The 20,111-nt window shown below is 46.2% G+C and overlaps 1 protein-coding gene across 8 annotated transcripts in view; it reads left to right on the top strand.

Annotated features, from left to right (window-relative positions):
- Window positions 1–20,111, top strand: part of ACSL1 (acyl-CoA synthetase long chain family member 1) — a 70,441-nt gene that overhangs the window by 7,237 nt on the left and 43,093 nt on the right. For 3 of the 8 annotated variants that reach the window (XM_077848712.1, XM_077848710.1, XM_077848704.1), the window contains exons 1-2: window positions 14,774–14,796; window positions 15,244–15,470. In XM_077848712.1, the coding sequence (XP_077704838.1) occupies window positions 15,276–15,470 (195 nt within the window). In that variant the 5' untranslated portion in view covers window positions 14,774–14,796; window positions 15,244–15,275. Of the gene's footprint in view, window positions 1–10,167; window positions 10,343–13,284; window positions 13,425–14,773; window positions 14,797–15,243; window positions 15,471–20,111 lie in introns of those variants that run through there. The other 5 variants (XM_077848707.1, XM_077848708.1, XM_077848706.1 and 2 more) reach the window with 5 other exon arrangements.

The raw sequence follows: 20,111 nt of genomic DNA, 5'->3' as shown, positions 1-20,111 counted from the left end.
TATAGCTAAGATCAAGGCATTGAAAATCACTAGACCAAAGCCTGAACTTTCATTGGGTTGACCTTAGTGTCTAGGAGTACATCTGAGGGATCTCTCTCAGGGTAAGTTCAGAGCCGTTTGAACAGCAGGTGGTTGTAGGCCTTGCAGGATGTGGGCGGGAGGCAGATCAGTGTCAAGTTCTAGATAATCTTACATAACTGTACTGGAGTCTTCATTTACCTGGTATTCCTACTTAAAAACCGTACCTTGTTTCTGTGCCACTAGGGCAATCAATGGTCCAGTAGCTGTGTGTTCCTTCTGTAGGGACAGTTACCCACACTGTGCCTCCGGCAAGCTTCTGAGGTACTCCAGAATGTGGAGCTGGCAGGAAACTAGACCGTTAAGCAGTCCAACCAACTACCTCACAGAAGACAGTACCAAGGTCCAGAAAGGTGTGGCTAAGAGCCCAGAGACAATCTGGGCTCCGAAGACAGAGCCAGCCTGTGTTTTCCTCTCCTGACAGGATTCGGAGATGAGCACCACTCATGCCAGCACCTCTCCAGGGTGTAGGTGGGCCGAGGATTCTTAGCCCTTGAGGCAGGGGCTGAAGCTTGGGGCTCCCCAGGAGAGACCCCTCAGATGAGGCCAGCCTTTTAGTCTGCCATGGACCTGAGGCCTTGATTCTTTTTCCTCCACACTGGCTGTCCCAGTCCATTTGGGCTCTCATGCTTGGCCAGGTGACGCCACTGGCATCGTCATGCCGTCTCCAGGACACTTCTTTCCCTCATGGGCAACGTTTAATATCTCTGTCTCCCTCTTAGATGGCAAGTGTGTGTGCAGGCTTTGGCGGGAACTGTACGCTGCCGCCTAGCTGTGGCAAGCTTTTCATGGTTCTCCAGTTAGCACTTTTATTTATTGCCTCCCATACTCAAAAACTGACAGGCAGGTGCCCAGAGAATTTGCAGGTTCTGCTCAGTTAGTGGTCTCCAAAATGGGATACACGTGCCCCACGGTGGGGGTAGACCATCTAGGTTTCAGAGTGTATATATTAGAACTTCTGTAGATATTTATTTATTTATTTATTTACTTACTTACTTATTTATTTATTTATAAAAGATTTTATTTATTCATTCAAGTGAGACACAAGGGTGGGGGCAGAGACATAGGCAGAGGGAGAAGCAAGTTCCCTGCAGGGAGTCTGATGTAGGACTCGATCCCAGGACCTGGGATCACGACCTGAGGCAGAGACAGACGCTCAACTGCTGAGCCACCCAGGCGTCCCTGTAGATATTTTATTTTTTAGCTTAGATTCATATATGTATATTTTATAATGTTTGGAAAATATTTGCAAGTGTCTAGAGTTTATAAGTGAGTGTACTTATATATTAGGGATGCATTTATTTATTATTTTGGATGCCCTATAAAAAGTTTAGAGAACCAGAAAATTAAACTGCTTCTCTACATCAGCATGGCAAGATATCTCTAAATGCCATTTAAAAAAAGGGAGAGAGAGAGAGAACTCAGTTTGTCAGTTAAGGGGGGAGGGGATCAACAGTTCTTTGTGAAACTTAAGTTGTGATTCATGTCAAATTGGCCTTGGACTTAAGGAGAATCATGTTAAATACAGAGTGTGTGTGTATGTGTGTGTGCGTGTATATATATATATTCATGAGAGATTTTATTTATTCATTTATTTAAGATTTTATTTATTCATGAGAGACACAGAGAGACAGAGACATAGGCAGAGGGAGAAGCAGGCTCCCCGCGGGGAGCCCAATGTGGGACTCGATCCCAAGACCCCGGGATCATGACCTGAGCCAAAGGCAGATGCTCAACCACTGAGCCACCCGGGCGTCCCAAATCCAGAGTCTCTTGACTTTGGATCCAAAGCTTGACAATGTAGACACTGCATTAGGATGAAACTTTTTATTTTTATTTTCTTTTAAAAAGATTTTAGTTATTTGAGAGAGAGAAAAAGAGCAGCTGGAGGGAGGGGCAGAGGGAAAGAGAGAAGTGGATTCCCCGCAGAGCAGGGAACCCAATATGGGGCTCCATCCCGGGACCCCGAGATCATGATCTGAGCCAAAGGCAGATAGATGCTTAATCAAGTGAGCCACACAGGTGCCTTAGGACAAAGATTTTATTAATTTTTTTCTGTTTTATTCACTCCTGTGTCCCCCGAGTCTGGAGCAATATGTGATACAGAGTGCATACACGGTAAATATTCTCAAATTGAACATTTAGATCTTTTCTAGTGTAACAGTTAAATATCATGCTGGGTATGGCACTTCGTGTCAATATTTAGGTTGGCTTTCTTTGTTGAAACCTTCAATCTGTTGGCAGGATGCAGCACATGTGTCAGTTTTACACTCAGCAAATCGGTTCCCAAAGCTGTAGGATCATAGCGCCGGATGGGGCTCAGAAGTGTCACCTGAATGATAAGATAGATGTGTGCAATTTGCTGTAAAATCATTTTTAAAACAAATAGGTGTGAAATAAAACAATATTAGCAAGATACTGATCGTGATTAAAGCTGAAGCTGGGATTTGGGGCACATATATGGCCTTCTCATACTATTCTATATACTTTTGAATCCATGTAGGAATTTTCACAATAAAATTTAAACACGACATAAGGGGAAAATAGACACCCCAAAACTAGTGTTGCTTGTTCAGGCAGTAGCCAGATGAGACGATCTCTTTCTGCCTTCCCTTCTTTTAAACACCACGTTGTCATTTTTCAGCAGTCCTCCGCAACTTGTTGGATTCATTTTGTTTTCAGAATCCCTGGGACCAGCCATCTCCTCCCCTGGTTACCCGAACTCTCGGAGGTATTCTAGCCCTTGGCCCGCGCTGGTGGCCAAGTGCTCCCCTTCCCTCCTCCTACGATTCAGATTCAGCCGTGTCGGGATCTCACGTGTCACTTCCTCCAACACACTGAAACTTAGAGATCACCACGGGGCCCCGCGCTCTTCCGAGGCTCTGTTTGGCCTTGAGGAAGCCCACAGTGGAAGAAGGTTTGGTGGGTCTCCCTTCATCCCTGCTTTTCAGGGGCCTGGCAGTTGGGCGCTGAAATCTGTAACCACTCAAGAGCCCCTGTCCGGGAGCCCCTGGCCTTCCTCCATCTGCGTGGACACGTGTCTGTGGGTCTGTCTCCCCCTACCCTGGGTGGCTGAGCCGAGCCCCTGGTTTCTCCATCCCTCCGAAACAGCAGTCTATTTTAAGAGGTGTAAGTAACTCTACCCGACCTGGTGTGCCTTCAGCCGTCTTATCCAGGTCACCGCTATTTGATCGTTGTGACCTCCGTGAGCAGCAAGGACTGGGCCTGGTTCTTTTCGGTCTCCTGCACCGGGCCGTGCCCCGGTGGGGACACGAGATACTCTGCAGGGGACAGGCCTCTGCTGCCAGCTGTGGCCTAGCCTGAGCAGGGCCCACGCATCCGCCACCCTGGGTCATGGCCCCGTGCTGTGTGACCAGCCAGCTGCCCCGGCCCTGCCGGCCAGCCCGGGCGGGCTCTCAGGCTGTTTGCTGACCCCTGCCTGTCTCTGCAGGCTGGCACCCTGCTCTCTGGAAGCCTGCCTCCACCCTCCCGCCCATATGAAGCCCTCTGCCACTTACTTCTTCATGTTCTGTCTGGATAGTGTGGTCACATCTTTTTTGCAGGGGTGTGTGTGTGTGTGTGTGTGTTTTAAAGATTTTGTTTATTCATGAGAGGCACAGAGAGAGAGAGGCAGAGACACAGGCAGAGGGAGAAGCAGGCTCCCCATGGGGATCCCGGTGTGGGACTCAATCCCAGGGCCCCAGGATCACGACCTGAGCCAAAGGCAGACGCTCAACCCCTGAGCCACCAGGCATCCCTCGCAGGTGTGTTTGTTTTCACCCATACCCCAAACTCACTGAAGGCAGAGGAAGTGCCACAAGTGCTGTGACCTCATGCTGCTGGTCTTCTGGCTCAAGGGATCAGGGAGAGTGGGGTTTCCCGCCACGATTTGGTTCATTAACCTGTTGGCAGGATGCAATGGATGTGTCAGTTTTACTCCCGGCAAATCAGTTCCCAAAGCTGTAGGATCGTAGTGTGGATGGGCTTTCTTTCTCAAGGGGACCCTTCTGTAGGAGTCAGTGGCTGTTCCAGAGTCCAGCAGAGGGCAGCCAATGAGGGCCCAGGTCTGTATTATCTGGGAGGGGCTTCTGTGCCATCTGTCTGGCTCCTAGAAGGAGAGTTGCCACCCTAAGCCGTTTTCTGGAGCAGGTGGGAAATATGTATATATATATATATATATATATATATATATATATATATGAGGAAATGAACTGACTTGACCCGATGATATCTTTTTCATCTTGAGCAATAAGCAAATAATAACAAAGTACACAGAATGAGAAAATCACAGAACAACTACCTACATGCCACGTAGAACAGACAGTTTTGTATGTGGCCGGTTTTCTTCCTGTGTCGTGCTGTCGTCTGGAGTTCCTGGGTGGAGGTGGAATCCTGTTACTTAGTCCCGAACGGCAGGGCCATGTGGCCATCCATTGCCTTCTCTAGCGTCTTCTTGGAGATGCTCCACGGTTTTGGTGACAGAAGGGGGCGTACATTTCCTCTGTTCCCATCCTTTCTTTATCCCCTCTGAGGCCCACACAGGCAGCAGCGGAGCTGGCACAAGATTTGGCAGCACAGCAGGGCCACAGCCAGTATCTAGAACAGTGAGATTTCTGCATCTGAGACCAGTATTTTCTTGGACAAAACATGAGGGACCCCGGGACTGTGGTACCTCCTGTGTGTGCAGTTTTTCGAACAGATGGGCCCTCCTTCCCATTCCAGGGCCCTGGGTGGAGAGGAGTTCCCGCCTTGCTGGGTCCAGCTATGGCTGTGCTACGAGAACGTTGGTCCTCTTTCCTACTGAGTTCTTTACCTCCCAGGAGGTAGAGCGTCCTGTCTCAGGACTTGCTTTGTGGTTCATCGCAGGCCAGGGAGGTGGAGAGTCCATTCTGGGTTCTTCCAGTGGCAGCAGGAATTACATTTCCATCTCTAGCTATTGTCCTAATAGGTTCTCCTTGTGTTGTTCAATTCACCCAGCCCATGGTGTCATGTTCTTAACATGGTCCTCTGGACATAATTATGGCTCTCCCTGTGCCAGATGTCACCTGAGGTAACGTGTCCTGGTGGATCCAGTTGACAAGTGGGAAGCTGAACCTACAGAAGCCTCTTCCATCTCGGTTCCTGCAGAAGAGTTGGGTCTCCAGCTCAAGTGAGACAAGCAACTGAGGCCTGGTCTGCCCAGCCTGTCCCTTCTCTAACTTGTACCAGGAAACATCCTGACCCTGCCTTGTTGTGGCTTCTGAGAACTCACTTAACAGTATTAAATCAGCGTTTGAAGACCAGTGGGAAAATCTTGCTTCTCTTAGGAACTTTTTTTTTTTTTTTCAAATGGAAACTTCTCCTAAGTCCATGCCACCTCACATCACCTGGATATCTTTGCTGGCCATGTCCAAACTGTAATTGTCATTTTCCCCAGTGGCTTTATATGACAGGTCTCCGTATCTATGTTGAAGAGAGAAGGGAGGAGAACTCTATGGCTTTTCCCTCCGGGGAATGCTGGGCAGGTCCTGCTTGTAGCATTCCTTACATCTCAGATGGCCACCCATTCGGTGCCATGGGTATTTCCAAGGGCTCTCCTCCCTGCAATCCCACCATTGCTTTCCAGCTCCTGGGATGTTTCTCTGGTTTGGAGGATTCTCTTTTTTGTCATAGAAGACTCACTTATAGGAGCTGGCGGCCAACCTGATGTCAGTCTCTAGGCTCTAGACCCCTTCTGGCATTTGCATTCTACTTAAGAAAGGTATTTGCTTGCTCTCTTTCCTTCCTTATGGGCAACCTTCATCTTTCTTTTTTTTTTTTTTTTAATATTATTTATTTATTTATTCATGAGAGACACAGAGAGAGGCAGAAACATAAGCAGAGGGAGAAGCAGGATCCCTGCAGGAAGCCCAATGCGGGACTCGACCCCAGGATCACGCCCTGAGCCTAAGGCAGACACTCAACCGTTGAGCCACCAAGTTGACCCAACCTTGATCTTTCAAAAAGTAATCCACTGTCTCCTGTCTCAATATATGTCTCAATGTCTGTGAAGGAGAAGGGAGGACCCTAGTCCTTAGGTGACCTTAAGGTGACATTATACATAAGTGAAACAGTCTGGAAATTGAAAAACATCCTGGGAAGATGTGTGGGAGAGTATTTTTATGTAGCTTTAAATCAGTGTCTTGCAACCTTTTTTTTTTTTTTTTTTTGGTCCCCCTCCACATCACCTAGGAGGTGGTGCTTACTCCCTTCTGGCACATCGGCTCACAGTGGCAGCCACAGCCACAATGTAGGGTATACACAGAGAACGCTAAAGTTTAGAAATGCTTTGAATGCCTCCTTTCTCTTTGGAGAGTCATTGTTCTATAAATACACCTTCCTAGGGCCTGTAAGCAGAGAACTGGTCAGAATCACAGAGGGTCATTCATAGCTCAGTGACTGTTAATGAAACACCTGTTCTGGGCAAAGCACTATGTCAAGCATCAGGGACATAATAAAGACAGATGGGAAGAGGCCCTGGCCTAGGAGAGGGAAGCATACACATAAGAGAAGCATACCCTCACTACAGGTGTAAAATTAGGAGGTGCTAAGGATCGCACAAGGGCTACTAATAACATACTCCTGGAATTCAGAGGAGGGCTCTCTGCTTCTGCCCATGGAGGTCATGTAAGACTTGATTAGAGAAGGTGGCCTGCTTGGGTAGGGCTGGACTTTTTACAACAGGGCCAGGGAAGGGGTTGTAGGTGAAGGAGACGGCAGGGAGGGGAACGCAGAGTGGGCATGGAGGGTAGATTCTCTCATGGGTTCCTGGGAAGGGCAGGAGCTCAGCAGAGGAACAGAGGTGGCGGGCCCGGGACACCTGCCCTCCCAGCCCTGTTGAGGCAAGGGGCAGAGCTGGCCCAGAGATACAGGGGGAGAGGATGGCCCCTTCTCCTCGCGGGGAGGAGGGCTTTCAGGACCCTGGAAAGCTATGTGTCCAAACCCCTCCCTCTCCCCATTCTTCTTCCTCCTCCCAGGATTCGGTCTCCCAGGCTCAAAATCCCAGCCCTCCGATTCCTCCTCTTTTTTCCATTTATATCCCCTTAGTTACCAAAATCTGTGTTTTTTTTAAGTGGTTAAAAACTTCTTATTGTAACAGGCATAACATAAACTTCACCCTTTGACCATCTTTAAGCATACAATTCATTGGCAGTAAGTACATTCTCAATATTGTGTAACCATCACCACTGTGGAGTTCTAGAAGTTTTCGTCATCCCAAACACAAACTCTGTCCCCATGAAGCAGTAACCTCCTCTTCCCCTCCCACCCTCCACTCCAGAAGTTTCTATTTCTGTCTCTACGAATTTGCCTAATTCTGAGTCCCTAGAACCCTATCACATTTTTGAGTTTCATCCATGTTATTGGTGCCTTTCTGAATTTTCTTCTTTTTTAAAGGCTGGATAATGTTTCACTGTCTACAGGTACCACATCTTGGATGTCCCTCCATCTGTGGATGAATGTTGGGGTTCAGACCCTGATGTTTCAAAGCCCCACGTATCATGGCTCTTGTCATCCCCCGAGTTGCCTCCCACCTTGGTCTAGACAACAATCGCTGCGTGTCTCCGCAGCAGCACCTGCCCCTCCGGGTCCAGAGGCTTCACCTTCACAGACCTGGCCTCGGGTCCCATTGTCGCATGGAGCCGGGGCAGGATGTGCAACTTTTCCTGGGCACAGTTTGCTGTGTTTGAATCAAAGCTGAGAACATCCCCGGACAGTGAGGACTATTGTGAGGATCGCATTTAGTCGTGTTTGTAATTGCTCAGTATGGGGGGTCCTAAAGAAATCGTAATTTCCAGCTGATTTCCTGCAAGGTCTTCCTCCCTTCTCCTACCCAGCTTAACCCTGTCGCTTGTTCCAGATTAACTTGCTGAAAATCCTAGCGCTGAGCTGGGGAGTTGCTTCCAGCCTTTGGGTTTGGTCCCCCTGCCCTGAAGCAGTGCGAATGTTCTGAGACCACCCATCCCTTGAGGACCAGCCCCACCTTGTGCATAGGAAGAGTAAATAATGTACATGCCCCAAGGGAGGGTGAGACTCAGTCATCAGGAGTCACCTGGGCTTTCATTCTGTGGGGTGTCCTCTCTGTCACCAGGGCTTTCATTCAGTGGGGCGTCCTGTGGGTCACTACGATTTGAACATCATCAGGTAGAGAAGGCACCTTTCCTGAAAGTACCTCTGCCAGTCCTGGTCTTGCGTCCTCATAAAGGCCAAGTAACAGATTTTGGGCTTTTCTAAGGCAAAGAAGTTTAACACCAGCTGGGTGTTATTTCTGGAGGTGTGACTTTACAAAGGCAAATATTGGATATTATCGTCAAAAGCTTTTAAAAGTCAGTTTAAAGGGCAGTAAAATATGAGGTTGAGTTATATGAATATGGAGCCATCAGACAAATTTTTTAAACTATCCTAACAAGGGGCGCCTGGGTGGCTCAGTGGTTGAGGGTCTGCCTTCAGCTCAGGTCATGATCCCCCGGTCTTGGGATTGTGTCCCTCATCAGGCTCCCTGCTCAGTGCGGAGCCTCCTTTCCCTCTGCCTGTGTCTCTATTTCTCTCTCTGTGTGTCTCATGAATAAATAAAGAAAATCTTTAAACTGTCCTAACATTATACAAATGTGTTCCTGTGACTTGGAAGGATTTGTTCAGTGGTGGCCACATATGTGACCTCACAAAATGCTTCAACTTGGAACAACTTAGATGGAAGAAATAAATGTGAAGGTATGCCACAAAAAAACACTTACCCTTAAAAAGGGGCTGTAGGGGTATGCCTAGGATACTGTTTGAAGAAGCACGTTCAAAGAATTTTAATAAAATATCAGTGAAATGCAAACAGGGAGAAAGCATACACTTCTCAAGTAATTTATTGTCATGTGACTTAAATATATATGTAGCTTACTGAATACAGAAACTATTAGATTTAGACATTGGACCATCTCATCTAGTCCCTACAAGTTTATCTGTTCAAGTTGGACACATTATATTTGGAATCTCTTGACTTGGGGGCATATATGGTAGTTGTAGCTTGATGGCCAATATGAACAGGTGAGGTATCCCCCTAATCTTACTGGTTAAAAATTAGTCTACCTTGATCCTTTAAAAGCTTTATGTCCTGGGTGCTTGGGTAGCTCAGTCGGTTAAGTGGCTGCCTTTGGCTCAGGTCATGATCCTGGGGGTCCCAGGATTGAGCCCTGCTCAGCAGGGAGCCTGCTTCTCCCTCTCCTCCCAGCTTGTGCTCTCTCTCGCTATCTCTGTCTCTCTCTCTCTCAAATAAATAAAAATAAAATTTTTAAAAAAATAAAAAACTTTCTGTCCTGCTCTTTGTAACTTTGGGGAGATAGGCAGGGGAGTGGTTTAGCATAGAATTTTCAACTTGACCTGAATATTTCAATAACTCTGCTTTCTGAAAGCAGAGCATCTCTGCTTCACTTCTCCTTTCAAATTCTTGGAAATTGAATTGGCAATCCAGTGAATCACTTTAATGAAAATTAAGTGGGTTTAGGGTTTCCTCTACTTAGTTGGGAAGAAACGCTCCAAGGTCGTGGGGTGGGGGTGGGGGGTAATTCCCCCACATGTGTGGGATCCCGAAGTTACCCTGATGGTCTTTCTCCTTCTCATGCTCACAATGAGAAGATGGGCCGAGGGCAGTGACCATGGTCAGGAGTTCCCATACAGAATAGGGTTTGGACACTATGTTTTCCTCTCTAACTGGTGGGCCCTGACAGCCCTGTGGAACTTCTCTGCACCCCAGCTTGAGGGAGAGCCCGGCTGCTCTTTAGGTTCAAGGGGGGATGGCTTAAGCAAATCTAGCTTTAGGTCATTTGCCAGCCAGGGTTAGGGAGCACGAATCCAGTGGTTTTGGAGTGGCACATTGAAAGAACAGCACACGGTCTGGCTGCCGCTCTCTTGTTCCTCTCCGAGGCTGAGCTCTCCCCAGCCAGCACAGGACAAAGGGGGAATTTCAGCCTTCTGTAAATAGCCTATTGTACGAGGGGAGGAGGTGGGGCAAGGAATGGCAGCCTCTTGCCAGCTTGGCTTGCTGCTTTTAAGGAAAGATGTCAGGATTTCTTCATTTGCTGCTGCCCGGGCAAGGGTGCTATTTATGTGGGTTTGCTTGAAGGCTGCATTCCTCATGAAGTATTCCATCACACTGCTATTATTCAGCTGAATGGGAGCTTGAGGAACTTTAGAAGGGAAGAAACATCCAGATCGCGCATTTTTTGGTTTGTAAATGATATGAAGAACATAAAATGCTGATGTAAGTACACATCTGCAGAATCACAGGAGCTGTGTGTGTGTATGTGTGTGCGCAAGTGTGTATGCCTGTGTCCTTAGAGAATGATGTCCTTGTGAGTTACCTTTGCTCCAAGCCACTTTGTCCTGGTGTAAACAAAATTCTGGGAGGTGACCCTTTGTGTCTGGGTGGCCTTGAACCCATATGTTCAGAATCTAGCATGATGGGGCAAATGCTAGCAGTTATGTAAGACGTGGAGCATTCACATGGAGTACAGATGCTAAGGTCTCACCATGCCACGGAATGTGAGTGCTGGAAGGACCTTTAGAAACCACCTGCTCTAATGATTCCTAAGCCGGGGTGGGGACTTGTGAGCCCCCTGTGCAAGGAGGTATGCCCGTGACTCCAGTGCAGAGGAGCAGCAGCTCTGCAGAGGCTAGGAATTGTTCGCTTAGAGGAAAAAGCATGACCTAAGAGTCAGTCAGGTCAGTGTCCCCGTCTTGGGACCCACCTCCTGGAAGGCTCTTAAATCTCCAGCCACAGCTTCCTTATGATCATCTTGTATTGCGATGTTCCCATGAGGTGAAAGCCTTCCCCAAACACTAAATCGGTGTGAGTTGTGCTGCTAGCTATACTTTGCAAAGTTTGGATAGGTAAGTACCAGGATTTCTGTTTCTGACAGTCATGCAAATCCAGTTTCTAGTACTTGGCCCTGTAATTTCTGCCCAGGTCTACTTAGAGGCACCCTACCCACTGGTTCTTTGCACTGGCCATATGCCATGCTTCCCTGACCATTGTTATGTTCTCATCATTCTGTGGTTTTAGACTTCAGCTTTATAGGAAATTAAAAAGACCTAAGAGAGCAAACTCATTTTTTTGTAGGTGTGGGCAGAGGAAGGATGTGCCAGAGAAGGTAGCTGCCAGTGGGCTTATGTGCTCTTGAGCGAGAAATACTGACTGCTTAAGCCTTTAAGCCGATTGAATCATATTCTTAGCAAACAGCAGCATTGTTATTTGTCCAGCCTCTAAACTTCCTGAGAGGACGATGTGGAAATTTGCTTTTGAAAAAATTTAAAAAATATTCCAACTAGAATACCACTGGAATAAGAATTAAAATCTGTCTGGGTTTTAATCATTGGTTGGCAAGTACCAGTCTTGATTCTTCTTCGAGACCTGTTGGGGGCCTGTTTCAAAGCGTGTTTATGTTCACCTGCAGCATCGAAAGGCTATTGATTGTGGCCAATTTTCTTTGAATGTAGTCTGCCTCCATCTCTACATACCCCAAATAACCTTTTCCTTAATAGCAGTTTCATAGAAGAGAGAAGATTTAGAATGCTTTCCATTCATGTTTGAGAGTTGTCCCTCATGTGGATCTAAAAGAAGGATTTGTGGGATCCCTGGGTGGCGCAGCGGTTTAGCGCCTGCCTTTGGCCCAGGGCGCGATCCTGGAGACCCGGGATCAAATCCCACGTCAGGCTCCCGGTGCATGGAGCCTGCTTCTCCCTCTGCCTGTGTCTCTGCCTCTCTCTCTCTGTGACTATCATAAATAAATAAAAATTTAAAAAAAAAAGTAAAAGAAGGATTTGTTTTAGTTCTTTATTGGATGGATTATCGTATTTCCTATGTACAACATTAACCAGTTGGTTCAGTGAAGTTGGTTTGCAGCTTGTCACCTGGCTGCCAGTGAGAGGCATGAATTAAACTGTTATACCTTGTCATTACCCACTAAAGATAAGAATTTAACTGGATTTAAACCCTTAGCATTACACATTAGCGTCTGATTAAATGTTCTTGCATGGGTGCTACTAAGTCAGTAATTTTTTGAAGTTTTTCTTTTCTCCAAGTTTTCTTAATTTTTTTAGTTTCTTAGTTTATTTCTTATCTTTGGAGATAGACTTTTTGTCTTTCTTAGTCTAATGCTATCTTTAGCTTGGCTATTGGTGATGCTTAAAATAAGGGGAAAAATCACCAGTTTATGACGGTATTTGTTCATGGGGGAGTTATTTAAAATTCTCACACAGGGATGGGATTCTGTTGAACAGACCTCGCAAATTCACGTGATCTAGGTTTACAGAAATGACCTCAGGGACTTTTGGGACAGAAGAGACAAGGGCAGAGGGGTGTGTGTGTGTGTGTGTGTGTGTGTGTGTGTTGGGAAGGTCTTCCTCAGATTTGGGGTGCAGTGGGTATGAAGATGGCCAGAAGGTGGGGTGATTTGAAGAGAAGGCAGGTTTACACATTGTACACATCAGGTTGCTGCTTGTTTGTAGGGTGTCAATACTGTTTATGAAACCTGACCCCTCGGTGCCAACAGGACTGGACTTGATTTGTCTGCTTATCCTTACAGTCTCTGTATATGCATGCCTTCCTCACAGAGGCCTTGCCTCGTCCCCGAGTCCCACTGCTCGTAACACTTGTCACTTCTTGCAGACATTGCTTGCTTAGTTTTGTGCCTTCCCTCCCGCCCCCCAGCTGGTTAGCCCATTGAGAACCTGGACCAGGTCATCAGCACTGTCCTCCCAGCGGCTGGCACAGGGCCTTGCCCACACTGCGTGCTCTCATATGTTCACTGACTAGAGTAGTTCAATTCCTATGCGGTCATCTAGAATAAATCTGCTGTGAGTATACTATGGACAATCTGTTTCTTTCTTGGTCTGTCTCATGTTGGTTCGACATAACCACCCAACATCTGATCATTTATTTCGCTGGTTTTTAAAAGTATGTCCATTGTCTCTTCTTATTGGGATGCCAAGCAGAAAGAAAACAGTGTCTGTTTTCAGATCTGGCCTGGCAGTGACACTGAAGCCTGTCCCTGCCCATGGGTGGAGCAGTGGGGTGACTCTGCTCCCAGCTGCTCATTGGCCCATCCTCCACCCTCTCTTCTCCTGGGAAGTCAAGTATGAATTTTGCCTGCTAGTTACCTTTAGCCCAGTGGGCAGCAGCACAGGAGTCGGCATGTGACTAATGCCCTGAGAGACCTTGGCAGGTCGGGTAAGCAGCTGAGCTCCTCCAGCCTCCGCCCCACCCCCACCCTCGCCACCTCTTCTGTTCGGCAGTGGTGTGTCACCTAGCAGTCAGCTCTTGGTGGCAGATGGCGAGTGGTTTTGTAAGTACTGGAGCTTTCACTCCAGAATTATGACCTGAAGAAATCTTGCTTGTCAGTTCCTTAATTGTTATGTAAAACCTGGAAATGTCCTGCATGTGTGCACGTGTGTGTGTGTGTGCGCATGTGTACACAGAGCTGTTGTAGCACAAGATTGCATGAGCTGAGCAAATACAGTGCAGTCTTGATGGCCAGTGAAAACAATGGATACTCTGCTACTCCATTAAAAAAAATTTTTAAATAGTGTATATTAAAATGTAAAGATTTCTATATTTGAAAAAAGCTTATTTTCAGCTTTGTGACTTAGATATTTAAAAGAACACAGGATAAGTAGCTCATAAGTACCTTCTGAATTACAGCTAAAATGTTAGCACTTGGTGGATTGGCAGGCAGTTTTTGAGAAAAGCATTTCAGAGCATGTTCTTCCCTTTACTGCCCAACATTCTTTATAGCACTTATTTATCAATCATCTTCTCATTAGAATCATTCTTATTTTATTATCTGTACTGCACACTTTTTTATGCTGATATATATAGAAATTGTCTATAACTTCCACATTGAGGCTTTTATATACAGTAGGTTGTTCATCACATTTTCTTCTGTGTGTTTTAGCTTCTCAGTTTTGTTTGTAAACTCTGTAGTCAGGCATTGTGGGTTTTTTTTTTTTTTTTTTTTTTTTTAAATTAGCTCTGTACCTTACTGTTCTGCACACAGGACTAATTACAAAGTCTTGGTAGATGAAATAATAAGGGTGCCCGGCATTTATTGAGCAGTTTCTAAGCTCTCGGTGTAAATCATTTAGTCATTATAAAAGTCCTACGAGATAGGTACTATTTTCAGCCTCCATTTACACTTAGGGAAATAAGGCACAGGAGGTGAAGTAATGTGTCCCAAATCCTACAGCTAATAAGCTGGGAAGATAAGATTTGGCTCTAGAATCTGGGATCTTAAATACCATTCTATGCCTTTTCTCAAATACTATGCTGCAACCTCTCTCTAGTTATTTGGTGGTTGGTTTAAAGTTTATGTGTACCCTTTTTTTTTTTTCTATTTTAGCCATACCATCTTGAGGAATGTAAAGGAAATGATTTGATCAGAATAGCAAACTACAGTCCCCCTGCACTTGTGTTGATGCTTTTGGTGCACAAAGAGCCTGGGGAAAGCAAGAGACACATTGAAATTTAGGTTGGTCTCTTTCACCCATTGGGAGCTAGTTCTGAGATGTGTCAGAAGTGGGAGTGGACAGCCGTTAGGTGGTGTGGGCTGATTTGTGCCTCCTTTCCTTTCTTCTCATTAGCCCTGATAGAGAGTTGAGTGTATCAGGGAAGAAGGTGGTAACTGATGTCACCTGAGCATGTTGTGGCAGGACTTCTTCGTGAGTAAAAATCTTTTTTTTTTTAATTTTTATTTATTTATGATAGTCACACAGAGAGAGAGAAAGAGAGAGGCAGAGACATAGGCAGAGGGAGAAGCAGGCTCCATGCACCGGGAGCCCGACGTGGGATTCGATCCCGGGTCTCCAGGATCGCGCCCTGGGCCAAAGGCAGGCGCTAAACCGCTGCGCCACCCAGGGATCCCAGTAAAAATCTTTTTAAATGTGGGGAGTGGAAACTTCATGCAAAATGACAGAAGTAAAATGAATGTCTAAAGTGTTTTTAGAGAAATGACATTTGACCGCCAAAGAAAGAGCTGGACCATTAAACTGTGGTTTTTAACGCTTTGATGGCTCAGCCAGGCATCGAGTTGGATGGTTAGCCTTTGGGAGTTCTGGAGACTAGGCTTGCCTTCCTGGAATGAATGTGACGTTTTTCTCTTTTGACAGAATTCAGCTTAGGGAACCACCAACACAGGACAATGCAAGCCCACGAGCTGTTCCGGTATTTTCGAATGCCAGAGCTGGCTGACTTCCGACAGTACGTTCGCACTCTGCCGACCAACACGCTCATGGGCTTTGGAGCTTTCGCAGCCATCACCACCTTCTGGTACGCCACGAGACCCAGAGCCTTGAAGCCACCATGCGACCTCTCCATGCAGTCTGTGGAGGTGGCGGTAAGTAGACGGGCTGGACTGCCTGCCACGTGCGTTTTCTTTGTGTTCCAGATTGCCAGCTGAATGCTATATTGATCCAGATCAGCCACCATCAAATATTTGCTTGCAAGGGCACTTTGTAAGCCAGAATGTGCTCAACAAACCGAAGTTTGTCAATAGGGTAATAAATGGAGGGTAGGGGTCAGAATAGAGAGCGGAGGGACCACGGAAGTCATGTTGGTTGGGTATCTCCCTATGGTCACACAGAGGCTTCTACCCTATGCTAGGCGCTCCAGGAAGCCGGAGGATTCTGTGGGCAGGAAAGGACAGGCACAGAGTTTCTGCTCCCTGGAGCAAGGCTTATGTTCCAGCAGAGAAGAGAGCTATCGAACAAATGTTCCAGAACGAAGGGTTTCATCTGTGTTGTATCTTATATCTGATACTTAGAACATATCCCCCAGCTTTGGGAAGGGACTCTTTGAGATTTCACCTGGAAAAGGCGAGGCTAGGAACTTGCCAGAATAACATGGCCACAGAATTTCAGGTAGAACATGAACAAAAGCAAGGGCATTCAGGAGGTTGAGCTGTTGAGGATTGTGGTTGGAACGTAACTTGGGCAAACTACAGGCCATGCTCTCATCGTCATGAAAATGAAACCAGAGTGTGTGTTCTTTAATTAGGGCTTCATAGGTGGGATGGCACAGGGAAAGCTAAGGACCCTTTCAGGAAGATTCTTTCCTAATGTTTCTGCTCTGCCTTCCTTCCCTTTTGAATCTCCAGTACAAAACGTAGGGCGTTGAAACGGTGAAGAAGCCACGTTCTCACTGGTGCTCTGACTCTTCGCCTCCTCTCTGCCTTGTAGTTTCTTTCTTTAGTCTACCCAAGTCAGAATTGATTTTCAGCATTATGACTTTCAACATATGTAAAGACTATTTCTTCTTCCCCATCCTGCCCTGCTTGCCAGGCTGATGGCCACAAGGAGGAGAGGTGCCCTTCCAGTCAAAGCCCTGGCCTGTTGAGTACCTTTTTGTTATTTATAGGGTTTTAGTTCTTTGCTTTCTTTTAGGCAGTTGCTTGAATTCATGAATTTTTTTTTGAATTCATAAATTTGAAACGCTTAAAACATATAGAAGGTATGTCAGTCTAATTCATGCCAAAATGTAAAAATAAAATGACTGAATTATTGCCAAGAAAAGTTGGCTTTGCACCTTATTTATGAGGTAAATGTGAGTTAATATTTCACCTAAGCTGGTCACAAACCAAGAAGGAGTGGAATTCAGTTTTTCTAATAGATTTGACATTCCTTTTCTTCTGGGGGAGGACCCAATGTCTCATAGTAGCATTGCCATCACCATGAAAAGAGTACTTGGCAAGTGCAGATGTAAGATATTTATAATTCAGCAGTAACTGTAAATGCCTAATTCGTATTGTATGAGAAATTGTGGAGGCACTCACAGTGTGCTTTTTAAGTTCCAGCTCAGCATAAAGTCATTGTGAGACTTATTAAAAATAAGCTTTCATGTCCTCTGTAGAACAGTTTACAATTACTGCTAAGCCAAAAGAAGATTAAAATCTGTAATTCCACTGCCTTGTAGAGAGGCTTCCTGATTTTTCTCTTTGCTTATAGAAATAGATTTAGCTCTGATTTTCAGAACTTGTAGGTCTTAGGAATGAGATAGAAAATTTGCTTTGCATTTCTAAAAAAGCCCTTAAAATAGTGAATTTAAGACTAGCTTTGAATTCCAATGCTCAGTAACTATAGATGCTTTTCTATAGCTAGCATGGTCATACAGACTTCTGTGGCAGAAAGAAGCACTTAATTCACTTCATTAAGTATTCATGAAGCGCCTGTATATCTGGCATGGTGGCAGGAATGGGTTGCCAGGATAAAATATTGTTGTTTTGTTCCTACTTTGACAACAAGTAAGCACCATTTGCCAGTCCACACCCTGATCTTACGCCTCCTGCCCCCATTTCACATTCATATTTTTACCCTCCTCTTCCCATAAACCTTACACGGTATTAAAATGACAGGAATCTGCCCTTTTTGGTTTTGCTGCATCTCATCTCTATCCACACCGCCTGATCCCAAGCTACACCTTCTTTAAGCAGCAGCACAGAGGTTCTTGAGAAGTTACAGCTTCTAACATTTCTTTTTAAAAGTCAGGGTGATAGGGGCACCTAGGTGGCTCAGTCGGTTTAGTGTCTGCCTTTGGCTTAGGTCATGATCTCAGGGTCTTGGAATCGAGTTCTGCATCAGGTTCCCTGCTCAGTGAGGAACCTGCTTCTTCCTCTCCCTCTGCCTGCTGCTCCCCTTGCTTGTATTCTCTCTCTCTCTCTCTCTCTCTCTCTCTCAAATGCATAAATGAGATCTATAGCTCGTGCTATAGCCCCATGTAGGAAAGGTGGTGAGGACATAGGCTGGTAACGGGACAGAAAAGCTGGAGTTTGGAACAGAATCCTACAAGCCTTTCTTAACTTTCAAGCTTGGTTTGACCTGCACTCTGTTTAGAGGGCTCTGCCCCTGCATCCATGGTTGCAGCTGACACCCGCCTGCAGCAGCGGGACCCAGAGGCTGCCTTTCCTATGTGTCAGGGAGGAACTTCCAGCTGCCACAGAATTTTTCTGCCCCTGCTCCACAACTCTGAGCTGTGGATAGAAGTGAGTTTTTCTGTATCCGTGTGGCCTTTAATCACTTTCGTAAGTGATGTGTGCATTTCCAGGTTTGTTTGCCTCTGCCTGTTGGCTGAGGTTAGATCCCTGTGTCCCCCTGAAGAAGACGGCCTTCACCACAGTGACCTAAGCCCTTCGCGACTGGTGAGGGCCCAGATCACCTTGCGGCCCAGGGACAGAGGAGAGCGTGATGGAGCCAGAAGGGCCCAAAGAGGCAGAGGCTGGACCTGGCTCCTCTGCTTAGACCAGGCAGCTTTGGGCAAGTGCCCTTGACTTTCTGACCTTGAGATTCCTGGAAAACAGGAGTGACAGTATCTTCCCTCCCTCTTGGGGATGTTGAGAGTACTGCATTGAGGGGACACCTGGGTGGCTCAGTGGTTGAGCCTCTACCTTCGGCTCAGGGCATGATCCTGGAGACCCGGGATCAAGTCCCGCATCAGGCTCCCCGCAGGGAGCATGCTTCTCCCTCTGCCTGTGTCTCTGCCTCTCTCTGTGTCTCTCATAAATAAATAAATAAAATCTTAAAAAAAAAAAGAAAAAAGAGGAGTGCATAGATATTTGCAGAGTATCCGCTTGGCCCATACTAAGTGTCCAGTAAATGTTAGTTTTCTTCTTCTGTTAAGGCCTGATGTTTTATACACAAGAAAACAGCTGAATCCAAAGAGGCAAAATTATATCGTATTGTTTTTTTTAAAGATTTTATTTATTTATGCATGAGAGACACAGAGAGGCAGAGACACAGGCAGAGGGAGAAGCAGGCTCCACGCAGGGAGCCCGACCTGGGACTCCATCCCAGGACTCCAGGATCATTCCCCAGGCCGAAGGTGGGCGCTAAAAAACTGAGCCACCCAGGGATCCCCATATTGTTAGTGGAATACCTAGAAGTCTGTTACACTGCTGTCATTAACAGGAGTTGAAAGTTACATATTATAACTGGGGCTCTTCAGGGGCCAGAGGAGGATGAATAAAGATAATAAGGAAAGTTTGGTTCTATCTAGATTAATCTGAAGAGTTGGTGGCTAGACCTTTGAACCCAGGAGCAGCTTCTTCTGCAAATGGGGATTACAGGCAGATGGATCTGAAGGTAGTGACGGAATTGAAGGAAGAAAAGGAACAGGTGGTAGAAGAGAGCCTGAGGTTCTGCACACAGGTTGGGTGTGGGGGCAGACACTGTCAAGGATGGGGTGGGAGTGAGGCCTGGGCCGGGAGCTGGGAGCCTGGAGCTGTCACAGCCTGGGCCACAGCAGCAAAAGTGGATTTCTGGTGAGCTTCTGCCTCCCCTCCTCCTCTACTCCTGTACCAGCTTAGACATAAATGGGGTCAGGGCAAAACTCGGTGTGATTGGGTCATAGGCCCACCTACCAGAGTTTAAGAGATTGAGCCAACAGACTCTTCCGAAGTGTAAATGAGAATCATTATAACTGCTGCAGGAGGTCGTAAAAGGAATATGGGAATCCTTCCAACTGGTGAGAGATGTCGTCTAGGCCTTGAGATGGCTTACTTGTCAAAAGATGGATTTTGGATAGCCGCTGTCAGATTATAACGTACTTAAATGATAACCCAAGTTACTTGCTTTGTTTTTAAATATTAGAGAAGGAGTAAATTGTAGGATGCAAAAACCTTTTTTTTTCTTTTTGAAAGATTTTATTTATTCATGTAAGAGAGCACCAGCAGGGGGAGGGGCAGAGGGAGAGGTAGAAGCAGGTTCTCCCCTGAGCAGGGAGCCCGATGTGGGGCTCGATCCCAGGACCCCGGGATCATGACCTGAGCTGAAGGCAGACGCTTAATCGACTCAGCCATCCGGGAGCCCCCAAAAACTTTTTTATACCAGTAAGTCCATAGCCTTTTTAAGACTTTATTTGAAGAATATCAGAACTTAGTTTCAAATTTACCTCTGGCAACTAATTAGTCTATGACATATTCACTGTTTAAACTTGTTAGTTATTACTCCTTGGCTCTAGTGTGGGTTCATATCTTTCAAGATGCAGA

Source organism: Canis aureus, chromosome 15, assembly GCF_053574225.1.
Source record: "Canis aureus isolate CA01 chromosome 15, VMU_Caureus_v.1.0, whole genome shotgun sequence".
In the NCBI taxonomy this organism is placed as follows: domain Eukaryota; kingdom Metazoa; phylum Chordata; class Mammalia; order Carnivora; family Canidae; genus Canis; species Canis aureus.
Note: the sequence above shows the minus strand (reverse complement) of the source record. Positions and strands in the feature narration are given on the sequence as shown.